The sequence below is a fragment of the Ascaphus truei genome, chromosome 1 (assembly GCF_040206685.1).
Source record: "Ascaphus truei isolate aAscTru1 chromosome 1, aAscTru1.hap1, whole genome shotgun sequence".
NCBI classification, from domain to species: Eukaryota; Metazoa; Chordata; class Amphibia; order Anura; family Ascaphidae; genus Ascaphus; species Ascaphus truei.
This window is the reverse complement of record NC_134483.1, coordinates 369,893,239-369,909,373: the sequence shown is the minus strand read 5'-3', so window position 1 is coordinate 369,909,373 and position 16,135 is coordinate 369,893,239. Positions and strand designations below refer to the sequence as shown.

The window sequence follows — 16,135 nt, the reverse complement described above, 5'->3', positions numbered from 1 at the left end:
ATCATAAATATCGATTTTGCAATATTTGCATGAATGATTTCACTTTTTCAATATTACTAATAGCGGTTATGAAATATTACGATTAAAGTAGATTGCACTTTCAGATTCATTTGTTTTCACACGTGGCATCCTCACATCAAAACCTCCGCTGGCTTAAAACGTAATGTTTTCTGCTTCGACAGCCAAACTATTGCACTTCAAATGACATATAGAGCCGAGATTTGCTGTTGTGCCACTTCTGCGCTGGCCTTTTCTGCCTTTTGGTTTGCAAAGTTTTACCTATTTTAGTGTTAAATCATTTCCCTCTTTAGTCTTTTAAAGGGCCTGCAACATCTAAATGATCTGGCTTAAGCAGGTGATCTTTTTTAAGGTGTTCTTCTTTTAGTTTCATTAAAAAAAAATTATTTTGGTACAGAGGAAGTAAAACAAACAGAGAAGCTGCACACGGCTGGGAATAAATATCTTCAAATGCCAATTCCACGTATTACTTCAGGAATAACAAGTGTGCCGCCGTCTAGGGGCTCAGAAGCACGAAGCATGTCCTTTGGCTCATACCTTTTTACATCCCAGGTAAATAAAAAAGTATCACCATTGTAATATACATCTAAACACATCTGGATTTATAGAAATAAAGAACTAAATATGTCATTCTAGACAGCAAAAATGTTTAAATTAATGGACGCAAATGTAGAGTATATGTATTTTTTTTAGTTTAATTACTGAATGGATATACCTTTTGGTACATTAGACTTAGCACTCCTTCGTAAAACATGGCCATGGTGACTTCAATGATATACAGTAGTACAATACCAGTAAGATCATCATGAATATACTCTTTGTATAACAGAGATAAAATTCAGGCTAGATCATAGTCAGTATTTCATTGTTCTATGTACTGCTTTTTTTTGTATTCTGGCATATACAGTATAGTCAATTATATTAATAACTGTATGTGGACTAATGCCCCATTGTAATAATTTCTCTCCCGTATTATATTTAATAACTGTAATCTCAAAGCCAGTAAATTATAGATTTAATTTAGAACGTGAAATATATTTAATACTTTACGTAAACGTGACATCATAGAATAGTCCATGTAAATATTTACTTTTTTTCAGGCTAATCCTAATTTTTATAGTGACTTGAATGGGGTTATGACAATTCAAGCTAAACCTCTACAACACAGACATGCTGGATCAATTGAGAAGACACCGTATGTATCAGTGAAATGTAACTTTAGTGAAAATTAATTGTTTTATATATGGGTTTTAATTATTCCCTATGCACATGGATACATTGGACAGTTATTCATTTTAATACAACTGGTGTCATGTTACTAGGCCAACATTAAAATTATATTCATGTGCACTCATGAGAGGTTCGTGTGGATGTAGGTTTTACAACGATCCTCTTTAGGTGAAGAACTTGGATGTTGCTAGAACATATCACGTTAAGAAGAACCGTAGCACATGTGCAAACTACAGCTAAAGTGTTCCTTAGAAGTGTTTTTTTCTCCATAAGGAAATTACAGACATACCCCGCATTAACGTACGCAATGGGACCGGAGCATGTATGTAAAGCGAAAATGTACTTCATGTGAAGCACTACCTTTCCCCACTTATTGATGCATGTACTGTACTGCAATCGTCATAACTGATGTAAATAACGCATGTGTAACAGGCTCTATAGTCTCCCCGCTTGCGCACAGCTTTGGTACAGGTAGGGAGCCGGTATTGCTGTTCAGGACGTGCCGACAGGCGCATGCGTGAGCTGCCGTTTGCCTATTGGGCGATATGTCCTTACTCGCGAGTGTACTTAAAGTGGGGTATGCCTGTACACAGCAACTTTCAATGTCTCTGATTTTAGTTGTTAGCAGACAACTTATTTTCTGGAGTGTTCTCAAGCCCATTTCCATTTAAAAAAAGGTCATGTGCAATTGTTACTTGAAAGAGTCATAAGTGACGTACAAATCACTACAGTAAATAGTGAAATGAGATCAAGTGAAATAAAGTACAAAGTGCACCATACAATGTACATTTTCTTTTAGTGAAGAAAGGAATGAATATAACCCTTTGCAAGGGTACCACTCTGTGAACACAAGATGTTTCCAAGCATATAATCGGTATAGAACAGCAACTCAGGAGCGCAACAACTCTCAGGGTACAGTATGTAAGAAACCAAATAAAGAGAACATAATGCAATATGCTAAGTAGACAAAAAGTAGGTGAAAAAGGGATGTATCTCACTCACATGGTAAAAAAAATTATTCAGGCATATTCAGGATAATCAGGGAGTTTAGTGAAGGAGCGTTGGATATTCGAGCAGTCTTTAATAGAACAGATAATTCCAATGAAATGATGGAATGCACTCACAAATCACACAGTATAAAAGTGCTTTTAGACCACAATGGGTCAAACAAAACACAGGAGTAATAAATGACAAATAACAATAATAGCATGTTCTTGTATAGCGCTGCTAGTTTTAAAGAGACATTTTGCAGGCACAGGGAGAAAGTGACTTGCCTAAGGTCACAAGGCGCCAACACTGGGAATTGAACCAGTGTTCTTACTCACTGAGCCACCCCTCCCACTAGGACTGCTCACACAGACACCAACGCTCTGCTTCCTTGGACGAGCATTCACACGCAACCTCACCAGTGCGAGGCAGCAGAGCGTCGGTGTCTGCGTCCAACCGTTAAATTGAAGACTGCTCGAATATCCAATAGTCCTTCACTAAACTCCCTGATTATCATGAATATGTCTGGATAATTCTTATACCATGTGAGTGGGATACATTTCTTTTTCGCCTACTTGCACTGTACAGTATGTTCTTGTTACTGTATTTGTTTTCGTATATATACCCAGAGAATCTTTGCGCTCTGGAGTTGCTGTTTCATCTCCATCTAAAACTGCCATTTTCAACTGATCTTGAAGTAAGTTCAGTGAGGACTCAAATGTCAATTGTAACCCCCTTTACCCATTTGCTACCAGAGCGCACTGCTGTTCATTGAATTGTCCTGATGAAGGTGTATTAATGCACCGAAACATTGATGTATTAAATAAAATTAAGTTTTATTTTGCAAGACTGGTGGGGGAAAGATTATTGTTATATAATAGGATTTCTTACAAAACCCGATGGCATAATATTATTTAATCCTTTTCGATGCTTAAGGCTCTAATGTATTGCAGACGGTGCCTTCTGTCACCAAAAGGGTTAACATACAACATAAGTACCCTCCAAATAAAACACAAAAAGCAGAGAATATACTGTATATCTGCAAATATGAATCCTTCAATGGCTCAAGTGGCCAGCTTGTCATGGATTGACCATAACTAGCTGACTACTTGGGCTTCTAAGGCATTAGTAATATTTTTTTTAATGAAAGTATATAATATATCCTTATTTTTCAGTTATTAAAATGACAAGATAATTTATTTATTTATGCCTGCTCCATGCTTCAGGGCGCCTTTTACAAATAATAAAACTAGAAAGCAGCGATACAGTAATGGCAGTAACATACACCTTAAACTTCAGGTCACAATGTTTCAATCATTGTCAAGATAAACTTTCGTGAGAAAACTTGCCATACAGTTTTAATCAATTAAACATATCCATTCCATTTGGTCCTCTTTGTTACTGGACCTTTTGATTGCATTATAATAAAAGATATGACATTATGCAACCTGTACTTGTTTTATTGTCTGATAAACAGAACAGAATTCTAGAAGTAGTTAAGTTTTACCCTTCCTATTATAGAATTGAACAAGAAGAGAAAACCTTAAATGATGTACCCAGTGTACTCGCCTCCTTGCGGAACCGACTTGGGCGGTTGACTGACAACAGTGTCTTCTCATCCTCCCGCATATTGCAAACTCCTTCTAGGAAAACACCTACACAGCGTAGGCTGCCATCTCTTGCTATGGATCCCCTACGATCTAAAACACCCAATGTTTACAGTGATGAGGTCTTGAGGGGAACAAAACTGTGAGTATGTTAAAAGTAACCCATTGCATTACTTCTCTTTTTTTGCAATATTAGTGTTATTATTTTATATTTGCATGTACGGTTAAGATTGTAATTGCTATACAATATCACATGCAAAGGCAGAAATGTCAATAATCTTCTTGGGCAGAAATGCAAATGATATATAGGGACCTAACTCAGACAGTAACATTGACCTTTGTTGGGGTAATTAGGCTGATATTTATTGTTAACCACAAATATTTCTGCATATGTAAATAATTAATATGGGCCCGTATCCACTACGCTGTGCTATTCCATGAGATACCTTCCAATGCTGAAAGACACTGTTTAGCCTATTCAATTGTATGGACAGTCGTGGGTCTTATGATTTAGCACCAATTAGGCAAAAGAAACAAAGAAGGGAACCGCACACTAAAAAGAAAGACTCGTGGTCTTGACATCGGGTAAATGATCGCGTGAGGCATGCTTGTGGTGAAAAAGCAGCTGCCTTTTATTTCAAAAGATAAGGCAAAACATCCAGAAAAACAACATTTCGGGCCCACATGGCCTTTCATCAGGAACATTTACCCGATGAGTCCTCATTTTTAGTGTGCAATTCCCTTCTTATTTTCTTCTTCCTGTATATGAAGTGTGGCCACACTTTACAGGGGGGATACATGCACCTTCTTAATTTTAGCTACTACATTTTTGAGTCTCTATGGTGATATAATAATAATAATAGCATGTTTTTGTATAGCGCTGCTAGTTATACGTAGCGCTTTACAGAGACATTTTGCAGGCACAGGTCCCTGCCCCGTGGAGCTTACAATCTATGTTTTTGGTGCCTGAGGCACAGGGAGATAAAGTGACTTGCCCAATGTCACAAGGAACCGACACCAGGAATTGAACCAGGCTCCCCTGCTTCAAACTGTCAGTGCCAGTCAGTGTCTTTTACTCACTGAGCCACTCCCTCTCCCTATCTGGGGTTTATTCCTTCAATGACTTTGTATAACACCAGTTAGTAAATATGGTCGATAATCCAGTACAAATTTAAGGGCACAGGGTCAAAAATTGCATTTTATTGGAAAAGTGCTGTTTTTTTTATCAGTGAGACTCTGACACATTGATGTTAAAAATCAGTGAGAATGATTCAACAAGGTCCAATGTGACCAATCGCTGCGATTGACAGAAAACTGACCTACAAGTCATTGAGGCCCTATGTCATTGTGATTCACAGTGAGAATTGACATATTTTCGTTACCTAGAGGACTGTAATGCACTGCAGGTCCATTTGGTAATCGAGGTTTTTGTATATATTTAATTACTCTGGTGAGCAAATAGAACCGGCACAGCACGCAAGCCCATACAATTCTGCTTTGGGTGTCTACTATACAGAATATTGATGGCTCTTCCTTGGCTGAAACACTGTTGGTTACTGGTTGCAGTGAAACATTAACCCTTTGAGTGCCCTCGGATGTTCGTTGTACGTTTTGGAGGCTGACACGCCAGGGGCCTTATGACGTGGAGAGAACGTCATGCTATTTTTGCCTTTTTTTTTTTTAGGGGGAGATCGCGGAACACAATTAAAATATGTGAAGCCACCTTACCTTCTATTTACGTCACTTTGGGCGGGTTGTGACCATGTGATCTCTATCCCAAGTGATCACGTAGTCCCAGTCACGGGAGACTTGTGAAAGAAAGAGTTAAGTTAGAGGTTTTATTAGATATCTTCAGGGTGTTTAATCTCATTTGCATTTACTTCTCAGATACACGGGGTTGGAACGTTTGTCGTCTCCGTCGGTACAAGCGAACAGAAATAAATTGCCACCTATTAACTCAGAAACAGGCGAGCAGCATCTGTCAGTGCCTGGATCACGGCACTCAGTGGTAAGATATGAACATGTTTTCTCAATCAAATAGACCATGTATAATGAACATTGCAGTCTATCACAGAAGTGTAGGCTTGTCGGAGAAACTGCTGCTCAAGTTTGACATATGTTGACGCAGAGCTGCCAGAATGCCCAGCAAATTGGCCAGATTATTGTATCCATAAGCACCCATTTCACATGCTCAGCAACTTTTAGTTCTAAGGGAATCAAATCCATAATAATCGAAGTCTGTACACAAAGAAAGAGTGATGCAGACCTCTGAAATGTCCATTCTGTGAGGCATATACTAATGTCCCTTGCCTCTTATTGCCATTTGTAGGTGACCTGACACTTTCTCACTTATTACTTAATGTTTACCTATGTTGGTAGGTTGCAATTAAATAATATATGTATTGTATATTGGTGACTACGATTGAGTATTGTGTCAAACCAAAGCATTTAATGAACCAGTAGCACCCCATGTTTTTAAATTATTGACCACTGCACCCAGCTTCTATTTAAAATGCTGCGGCCAGGTTCATTTATCTCATGCACCTCTCTTCAACTACTGCTCCCTTGTGCCAGGCCCTGTATTGGCTGCATACAGTGTATTTTTCAGGATCAAACTCAAGATTTGATTCCTCATCTGCAAATGTCTTCATGACACTGACCCTTCCCACAGCTCAGATCTCATTTCCACATATTCCTGCAGCTACTCTACTATGCTGCCAGAAACCATGTATCTCTCCACCAACATACCTTGCACTCTATGCCTTCTCCCTTTCAGAGTGTAAGCTCTTCAAAACAGGAACTTCCCTGTAAATAGTACCAGTATTTTGATTAAATATTTTGTATGTTTTATTGCTATTGTATATTTTTCACCTATTGCACCGCTGAGGAGAATATGTAAGCGTGGAGAAAAACATTTAAAGGCAGTTCTCCCCCACATCCATGAAATGGTCCTACTCGGTCACACGTACAAGAGGCTGGTCACCTCACAATCCAGCCGAAAATCTTCATAAAGAAAAAACTCCGGCACTCCTTGTAATTCCTTATTTTCTTCAGTCAATGCTTATAGCATCTAGCAATAACAAAGCTTTCCAAGTCACAGAGGGGGCGGAAAAATGAGTAGGTAAAGTTTCGTGTAGCAACCCTTTCTCAAGCCCCGAAACTTCACATACTGTACACATCTTTCTGTCCCCTCTGTGACTTGGAACGCTTTGTTTTTGCTAAATGCTATGGGCATTGACTGAAGAAAGTAACCAAAGGATTGTTTTACGGAATTACACAGAGTGCCAGAGTTTATTCATTATGAAGAATATGTAAACATCCTATGTAAGTATATAGTGTAAGTATATTACCAGAATGACCAACACTAATAGAACGGGAATCCCTGGCTGGGCACTAATGCCAGGAAATGCGCAGTTTTGAGGCGGTTATTACTATTGTAGTCTGTTGGCTTTCATTCGACTTTATTTAAATGTTTTAGTTGTTACTATTATTTAGCTAATAAGTTCTGAGCATTCAATAACAACAAAAATGTTTTCCACTGTTATTTTTCACTCTCAGCACAGAGGAAGGTATCCACATAGCCGGGTATCCAGCGCAGTGCCTGACACCACAGGGCGTCGACCCCTGAGAGAACGGACGGTAGCGGTGGAACAATTTTCAAGGCCCAACACCACGCATACTTTCAGGGTGAGTCCCGTTGGCTTGATGTGAGGAAGCGAGTATGGTATGCAAAGTTTTTCATAAACAAATATAGTGTTAGGCCAAATTAAAACAGTGGTAGGAATGAAACCAAAGCTTTGATATTTTCAGTCAGTGAATGTATTCAGTTGGATATATTATTACCATTTTTTTTTTTTACTTCAAACAGTCGGATACACCTCACAGACGGTCTTTTACTCCCATGGATTTTGCCAACCACACATGGACTGGACAGGCTTTCTTAACAAGTAAGAAAACACATTTCTTTATGATATATCATGAAAATGTTAATACATTTTTATTATTATACAAATGTATCTTTCACTAACCTTAAAATGCGTTCAGGAAGATGTCACACCACTGTATTTACTTAGCCAGCTTAGGCCGCGTCTTGCTGAAATGCATTTATGTAGATGTCTGCTAGTCTCCCCGTATCGATAAGACACCACCCAGAAGGCAGAGTTTATATAAAACAAGCATACACTGTGCTCATTTCATGTGAGATCACACTAAAAGCATTCATATGTATGTTGAATGTAAATGGTGCCTTTGTACAGTGCATACAATATATATGTATGTGTGTGTTGTCCATATGACACATTTCTAACAGTTAACATGTACGTTCAAGTTCATATAATGAATGTTATGTTTTTTATTACAATACAATACACAGTAGAAGTAGACCCCTTAGTTGAACCAGTAGGTCCAGAAGACACACTGGGTGGTGCAGTGGATTGCAAATATATTGTAGAAATAGTTTTTCATTTCTTCTTCTACTGTATAACATAAATATTGGTGACATGTTTCTAAGATACAATCCAAAGAAAAGCAGCAAGGAAATGCACATACTGTATGCTCTTCTCTGCCTGGTGTCCCTATGCAGCAAGGACACACACGTCGCCTGTACGCAGATCAAGGAGAGAGACAATCACTTCCCTCTCCTGCCCTTTAAATGCTTGATACACTCAGCTGGGCTGTAAGTAGTCCTGCCTTCCTCCCGGCACGGATTAACCATTACCTGGCCAATTACCTGGCCAATACAAAACTACCCCTGCTGTAACCAGGCTTGCCCCTGTTACAGTCACATTATTGGAAGCTAACACAATGTTGCGCTACAATAACGTGACATTGCGCCTGTGCTAATGGTTTAAACCAGGGGTGCGCAAACTTTTTCCCATGCGCACCCCTGCCTGCTCCCCCTCCCCCCCACCCGCTCGACCCCGGCATGAAATGACGCGTGGAGTCATGTGACGTCACGTCGCCATGGTAACGTGACGACACGTGACCCCGCGCCGTCATTTGACGTCGGGTTACCAGGACGACGCGTCGCTGGAAGGGAAGGTAAGTGTATTATAGAGGACTTGCGCGGTCCCCCGGCATTTGATTTAAATGCCTTGGGGGTGAGCGCAGGATCTCTATAACTGCTGCGCCCCCCCCAGAAAATCTAGCACCCCCCGTTTGTGCACCGCTGGTTTAAGCAACAGCCGTTGTTTTTTATAACTATCATTGTGAATATGTGTTTAGCTCAGGGAAATAATGTGCATTACAGATTTTGGTAGCGTGACGTTATGAGCCCTGACTTAAAAGCTTTGTGGTTCTAGCCCATTCCGAAGCAGGGTAACTGCAGGGGACAAGGAAGTACATTATATTCTTGTGAATCAACGTTGCTGCATAGTTAACTTGGCATTACTCTTCTTTTTCACTGAATGTAATACGTCCTATCTTTAACCTAACAAATGCATCACTGACAATAGTTCAGTTTGGTTCTGTTTAACCATTCTTTATCATTAAATATAGGAACACTTTACCAACCACTGATGCCGTAACTGCTAGGGAGAGACATTGATATTATTTAGAAGCAGTTAAACAATACATTTTAAAACTATAATGGCCTCTGCTTAGATTAATAATTGAATCTTGTGTAGTGCTGACATTGTATTCAGCGCTGTACATAGAATTGTAGTGATAAGTTCAGTGACTTGATGTCAGATTATTATGAGTTCTTTATATATATTTTTTTAAAGTCTGATAACGTTATTGTTTAAGTGAAGCAAGATAAACCATAATCACTATTCCTAAGGGTTCCCATTGTAGATGAAAACTTCCCAGTTTTTTAAATATTAAAACATGTCTTATTGTTTTTTTTTTTGGTGTAAATCTGTGCATCACCAAGATTTAACTCACTTAAAGGAGCAGTCCATCTTTTTCTTTTTTTAACTAGGTGGTAAGCATGGGGGTCTCTGGACTAAACTGTGTTCATTTCAGGTCTGGGGGCCCGCTGGTTCCCTAGATACATACCTGAGAAGTTGCCCCCGGTGGCAACTCCGGCTGGGCACCCAATATGACGGTTTTGAAAGCTCCTGCATCCTGCGGGCCAATAGGAAGCCGCAAAGTCATCCCTCGCGGCCACCTATAGGCCGCCTGACGTGGGAGCTTTAAAATGAACAGAAATACCGGGAGCACCTTTACATGTGTGTATCCATGGAGCTGAAATGAACACGGTTGTGCTAGGGAGACCCCCTGCTTCAAACCCCGAGAGGAAATACATTAATTTTATTGAAGTAACTTCTTCTTTAAAGCTGCAGTTCAGTCTTTTTTTTTTTTTTTTTTACATTTATTTTTTTACTTCAATAGTTTCATGTGTCTAATCTCTAATTACCTATAGAACAGTATAGCTGCAGGTCAATTAGTTCTCCATGTATTGATAGGTCGAAATTTGGTGACATATTAAAAGCTGTGATTTGTTTATAATCTGCTTGTCTGTCAGTGGAAGCTCATGAATATTCATGAGCATTCCTGCACTGACATGTGCTAGAGGAGGGCAGGGCTGACAAAGGGGTGTGCCAGGGCTTGTGACAGGACATGAAGTGGCAGTGCCTTAGCAAATGGCTGTTAAAATAGAATACAAGAAAATTGGTCTTTCAAAGTTGTTTTTTTAAAAACAGAAAATGCTAAAATTATTTTTTCTTACTACAGAACTGATTTATTAAAAAAAACACACATGCAGGATATTGACTGAACTGCAGCTTTAACCTTTGAATGCAATTGGTACACTTTGGCTCCAAGTGGTACTTCACCTTCAGTAGCACCATAAACGATGTAAAATAATGAGGAGAATAGATTAACAGACTCATAATTATCAAAGAATATGAACCTACTCTTGATAAATAGGAGCCACTTTGAAATGTATTATATAGTGTCTACTATATATTTTGGAAAGTGGTTTGTCTGGTCGCTATGCATTTAGACACCTCTTAAGATATCGTAACCAAATTTTGTGTGATGGTTCCTAAGATCAAAGAGCAGGTTTTTGTGTCTGTTTGGATACAATTCCCAAATGACATAAACAATGATATGACAAATTACATGATCCCATCACACAACCCTCAAGCTACCACTTAATCTTGTTCACTCTGAAAAGCCAATTTACAACATGAGCAAAAATACAGGAGCAGCTAAAGTTCTTCCAGAGTGCGAGATCATTGTTTGGGATGAGAGCACAATGTCCCACAAACACACATTAGAGGCTCTCGATGAAACATTTCAGGACTTCAGAGGCAATTAAACTTTTATGGGGGGAGTTCTTATTGCTTTAGCAGGGGATTTCACATTAAGAAACTAAAAAATGAAATAATCCATTTATAAATATCTTATTTTTAATATTCTTAGACTTCCCAAACAATGCCGGGTACTATATCTAGTACTTAATATACCGGTTATTTATCTTATGCGTAACTGTGCCATCTGAAAATGACACGTTGTTTAAAGTGAATTATAACAATCTTCTTTCTTACTTGAAAGTACTATGACAATATGGTATATAATTTTTACCAACATAGTAAACCAATTACCCTTTTAATACATTAAAACCTTATGAGTTATAAGTGGCGTCTGTTAATAAGAGACATATATCTCACGCACACTCGTGTGTGTGTGTGTGTGTGTGTGTGTGTGTCTCAGACATACCCTGAATCACATAAATACTGTAACACAATAAATGTGTGAGAACTATTTTTTTCTCCAGACGGAAGTCCCTTTCATTACACAGCAGTGGTAATCATTTGGAAATATAAAAGATCGTCAAAAAATGACTGCATTGTTTTATTCAAATATTGTTTTTGTTTCTTGTTAAGGCTCACAGTATCCGCCTAAATCCTTCCAGAGAAATCCACCAATTTCAAGACGAAAATTTCAGGTGGCATCTTAATGGGAACTAATGCACAGAAGTGGACAATAATCAGTTGAAAAGCCACTGACTAGTTCGCCCAAATCATCATGGTCTTACCATCTCTGTTTTACTCTGATATATACTAAATGAAGCATCATCCATCAAGTGTCAACATATGAGGACCTGCTATCAGGATACTGATCCACAAATATTGAGTTTATTGGACACATTTGACAGTATGTTTGCCGCAGTGAATGATAACAGTACTGCTCGGCATGTTTAGAGAGTGTGGATTTGCACAGTTAAATCATTTTGGAACCTCCTTTATGCTATTTAAATTAATATATATTATTGACTTTTTGAAAAAACTTTTGCATAAGATTTCAAAAGTGGCATTCTTTCTAAAAAAAAAAAAAAAAAAAAAACCTTTTTTTAACGTGACTGGAGAAGGAAGCATCTTTTCCATTTGAAATGTATCGTAAGATTACTTTACGTTGTTTTAAATATGTTGAACTGGGATTGAAAGATGACAGTTTAGACAATTTATAGAAAAACAGAAAATCTGCTTAGTCTTTAAATTCATGTTTAAACCAAATATAGTATTTATTTTGATATATTTGTGACAGTGTTGGCAGCACTGACATGACATTCACAGGCACTTTAGATCCCAGCCCAGATGAGCTTACAATCAGAGTTTGGTTCCTCTGCCGCAGGAAGATAATGTGAGCTCTGTTATAACGTTCAAGGTAGGAGTCCCACATCACAATACCGTACGTACAATGTAGAATGTCAGTTAACCCATAGAGCTGTCCAAATCCACTATTTGAAACATGTCACTTGTGATCTAAGGGGTCGGACAAATATCTATTGGGAACCAGTATTTCTCATAAATGATATGCTTTGTGTAAAATGTATACTGAAAGTGTGGGTGGATAAAAATGACTTTTTTTAAAAATAATGTCTGAAATCGTCCTAACTGTCCTCAAGAGTCAGGCAATCTCCACATTCATGTATATTCTCCGCTGGCACTCCTCTGAACTGCAAGGCACAGGAGTCCATGTGTAGGAGGAGTCTTCTGACATGTCTCTCCGTATACATTCTGTTGTTGTCTGTATAATCACGCCTGCACTGACACACTCATCTGCTGTGTCAATTCGTAAAGCTGCTCCCACCTGACCTGTGGTCTTTCTACTGACACTGGATGTAGAAGTACGGGTTTCTTTAGTTGTCTTCTGATGTGCCACTCTTCCATAGTTACATAGTAGATAAGGTTAAAAAAAAGACGTACTGTACGTCATCAAGTTCAACCTATGCTAAATTTAGACAACAGATACTTTATCCTATATCTATACTTATTGATCTAGAGGAAGGCAAACAAAAAAACCCATTAAGGGGAAAAATAAATTCCTTCCTGACTCCAAGAATTGGCAATCGGATGAATCCCTGGATCAACATCCTTCCCGTGTATACTTATTTGGTATATCCCTTGGTTCCGTTGGTGTCTGTATAATCATGCCTGAACTTACAGAGTCATGTATTGTGGCAGATGTTATTAATACATTTTGTATTTTACATATTTTTTTTTGGACTGGGATAATCTTCCTGCAGGGAACCCTATACTTCTGCACCTGCCTGATAGGTAGGACCGCACAACGAGTGGGGAGAAGCTTTATTATCTGCCAAATGCCAGGTCTGTAAGAGCAGGCGTGATTATACAGACACCAACAGAACGCATATGGAGTGAAACATCAAAAGACCACATATGGCGTGAGCATCATACAGGACAATATACCTACCCATGGTGATCCTGCAGATATAGGCCCCTCCAAAGCCCGGTGTCCTTGTAGTTCAGAAGATTGCTAGCTGAGGATTTATAAATGTGGAGACAGTCTGACTCTTGAGGATCCATAGTTAGGAAGACTTCAGCCATTTTAAAATGTGAGTTTATTTGTTACACCTATAAAGATGATGTACAAAAAGCATACAGTATCATTTATGAGGAATATTGGTTCCCAATAGATACAGTATGTGTCAGACTGCTTAGATCTGTTCCAAATAGTAGATAATATGAGGTCCCTAGGTTACAGGGATTTGCTCTCCCACAGAGGTGATGTTACCAATAAGTGACTACTGTACTTCTCAACTCAAGTCTCTTTTTCTCCTGCTATATAGGCTTATTTTGGAGAGCCACGCTTGGAAAATCTCATTTTGTCCCTCCATTCAGTCAAAAAACACTTTAAAAAGATGTGAACACTACTGTAGAAAATGTAAATTGATTTTATTTTAATGAGAATAGTAAGCTGAAAACATATTTCTGGATATGAAAATACTTTCAATATACCTATTCTGTACGCCGGTCAAGGTACAGGATACGTTTGGATTATTTATGCAACTTCAAGTATGCATTTGTAATGCGTTAAAGCTCTTCTTAACAATTGCAATGTCTCCCCATATCTCCGAAATAAGGTTAACAGTAACCTATGTACGAAGCACATACAAGTTGTTCTGTACTGTATGTATACGGTATGCATTTAACTAGAGTTACTAACTGCTTCAAAGTCTTAGTGCACAGGTTTAATGTTTGCTTAAGCTTTGCTCCATTTAGTAAATCTAGGCCTTAATGTTGCCTCCTCACAAGCATTGTTGTATACCCCCTTTCAAAATCATTTAGATAAAATGATGCTGGAGTATCCACTTCTGGAAATGCAATGTAGAAATAACAGAGTGTACTGGGAGTATACTGTATTAGTAAATGTAGTGTACAGTAGGGGTGCTTAACTTCAGTCTTCAAGCACCCCCCCCCCCCCAACAGGTCTTCAGGATTTTCCAGCTTCAGCGCAGGTGCCTCAATCAGAGACTCCGTCAAAGACTGAGCCTCTGATTAAGCCACCTGTGCTGAAGCAGGGACTGATTGATGCACTGGTGACGCAGCTGGGATATCCTGAAAACCTGACCTGGTTGGGGGGGGGGGGGGGGGCTGAGGACTGCAGTTGAGTAACCCTTGTGTAGAGCATGAAATTGTCTCTCTCATATTAAACAGAAGCACTAAATTACATTGGAATATATTCTGAGAACATCTTCAGGGACATTCTTGTGCATTTTCCATGGACGGTTGAAGAATCGATGCACTGTAAGTACATTGTACATAATTTCTATACATATATAAATATTTTTTTTTTCATATTTACTTGTATGTGAATTTAATTTATATTATTTATAATCCAAATATATTTTTTCTAACAGTAAGAATACTGTTATGTACAGAAAAGTTATGTTTTTCAATCCAATTATCTTTGTTTGTTAATGTGAAAGTAGACTGAGCTATTACTATCTTTTCCATGCAGGCAGCTTAGTAAATATAACCATTTTTATTCACATAAAATTGAATATATAAGCAGCTGGTTACTTATTATTTCTAAAGGCATTGGATAAACATTACCCGAATGAGGATAGATGTATTGACACATCCAGTATCTGACGCATTGCAATGTTGATAGTATTGAAAGGTCAGTGATGAGGGCTCCTGGTGACCCCTGTTACCCTTGGGATTGCCCATTCTATATTAGTTGAATAACATACTGTATAAACAGTGGTTCCCTAGTCACCTATTATACCACATTTGCCAAGCAGCACAACAAATGAAAACAACAACCCCCTCAGAAGCCTATATGAGTATCTCATATATATATATATTCAAAAAAAAGAAAAAAAAGGCAGACGGCACTCTCATATAATTAAAAGCAGGTGCTTGTCCCATAAGGCAAATAAATATAGAGACTCCTTACCAGCAGTTCCAGGATCCCAGGGCCACGTGGCAAAGAAGACACAGCACACTCTGTTATAATACACCATGTGCCAGTTCTCTACAATACACGTTTTTGGATATTTTAACAGAGTGTGCTGTCTCTTCTTTGCCACGTGGCCCTGGGATCCTGGAACTGCCTGGTAAGGAGTATATATATATATATATATATATATATATATATATATATATATATATATATATGATACTCATATAGGCTTCTATATTAGGATTGTGCCACCTGAGCATATCGTGGTCTTTAAAATTTTTTATATATATATATATTGGTGTTAAAAGTCATGATTTTCTTAATCTCTAGCTTATGAGGCTACCAGGGCAAGCACTTTGATATAACATTAATTTAGCAACATCCCTCTTCCCTGGGTGCATTCTGGGTTCATCATGCCGTTTCACTTTTTACTTATGTTATGATATATCAGTTTGTGAATTGTTTAAGCAACAGTCCGCACTACATTTTTTTAACTTTAAGAGGCAGTCGCAGTGGCATTTCAAAAAAAAAATAATCCTTTTTTATTTTAATATGTGCAGCCTTTGATTACCTTTATTGAAAATGAATTACCTAAGCTACTTATCGATTCGTTCTCCCGTGATCAATCAGCAAAG

General features: G+C 38.3%; 1 protein-coding gene across 3 annotated transcripts in view; it reads left to right on the top strand.

Annotated features, from left to right (window-relative positions):
• Window positions 1-15,519, top strand: part of FAM149A (family with sequence similarity 149 member A) — a 126,961-nt gene extending 111,442 nt beyond the window's left edge. For all 3 annotated transcript variants that reach the window (XM_075610122.1, XM_075610124.1, XM_075610123.1), the window contains exons 8-14: window positions 416-570; window positions 1,119-1,213; window positions 3,757-3,984; window positions 5,730-5,850; window positions 7,401-7,529; window positions 7,711-7,789; window positions 11,675-15,519. In XM_075610122.1, the coding sequence (XP_075466237.1) occupies window positions 416-570; window positions 1,119-1,213; window positions 3,757-3,984; window positions 5,730-5,850; window positions 7,401-7,529; window positions 7,711-7,789; window positions 11,675-11,748 (881 nt within the window). In that variant the 3' untranslated portion in view covers window positions 11,749-15,519. The remainder of the gene's footprint in view (window positions 1-415; window positions 571-1,118; window positions 1,214-3,756; window positions 3,985-5,729; window positions 5,851-7,400; window positions 7,530-7,710; window positions 7,790-11,674) is intronic.
• The last annotated feature ends 616 nt before the right edge of the window (window positions 15,520-16,135 follow it).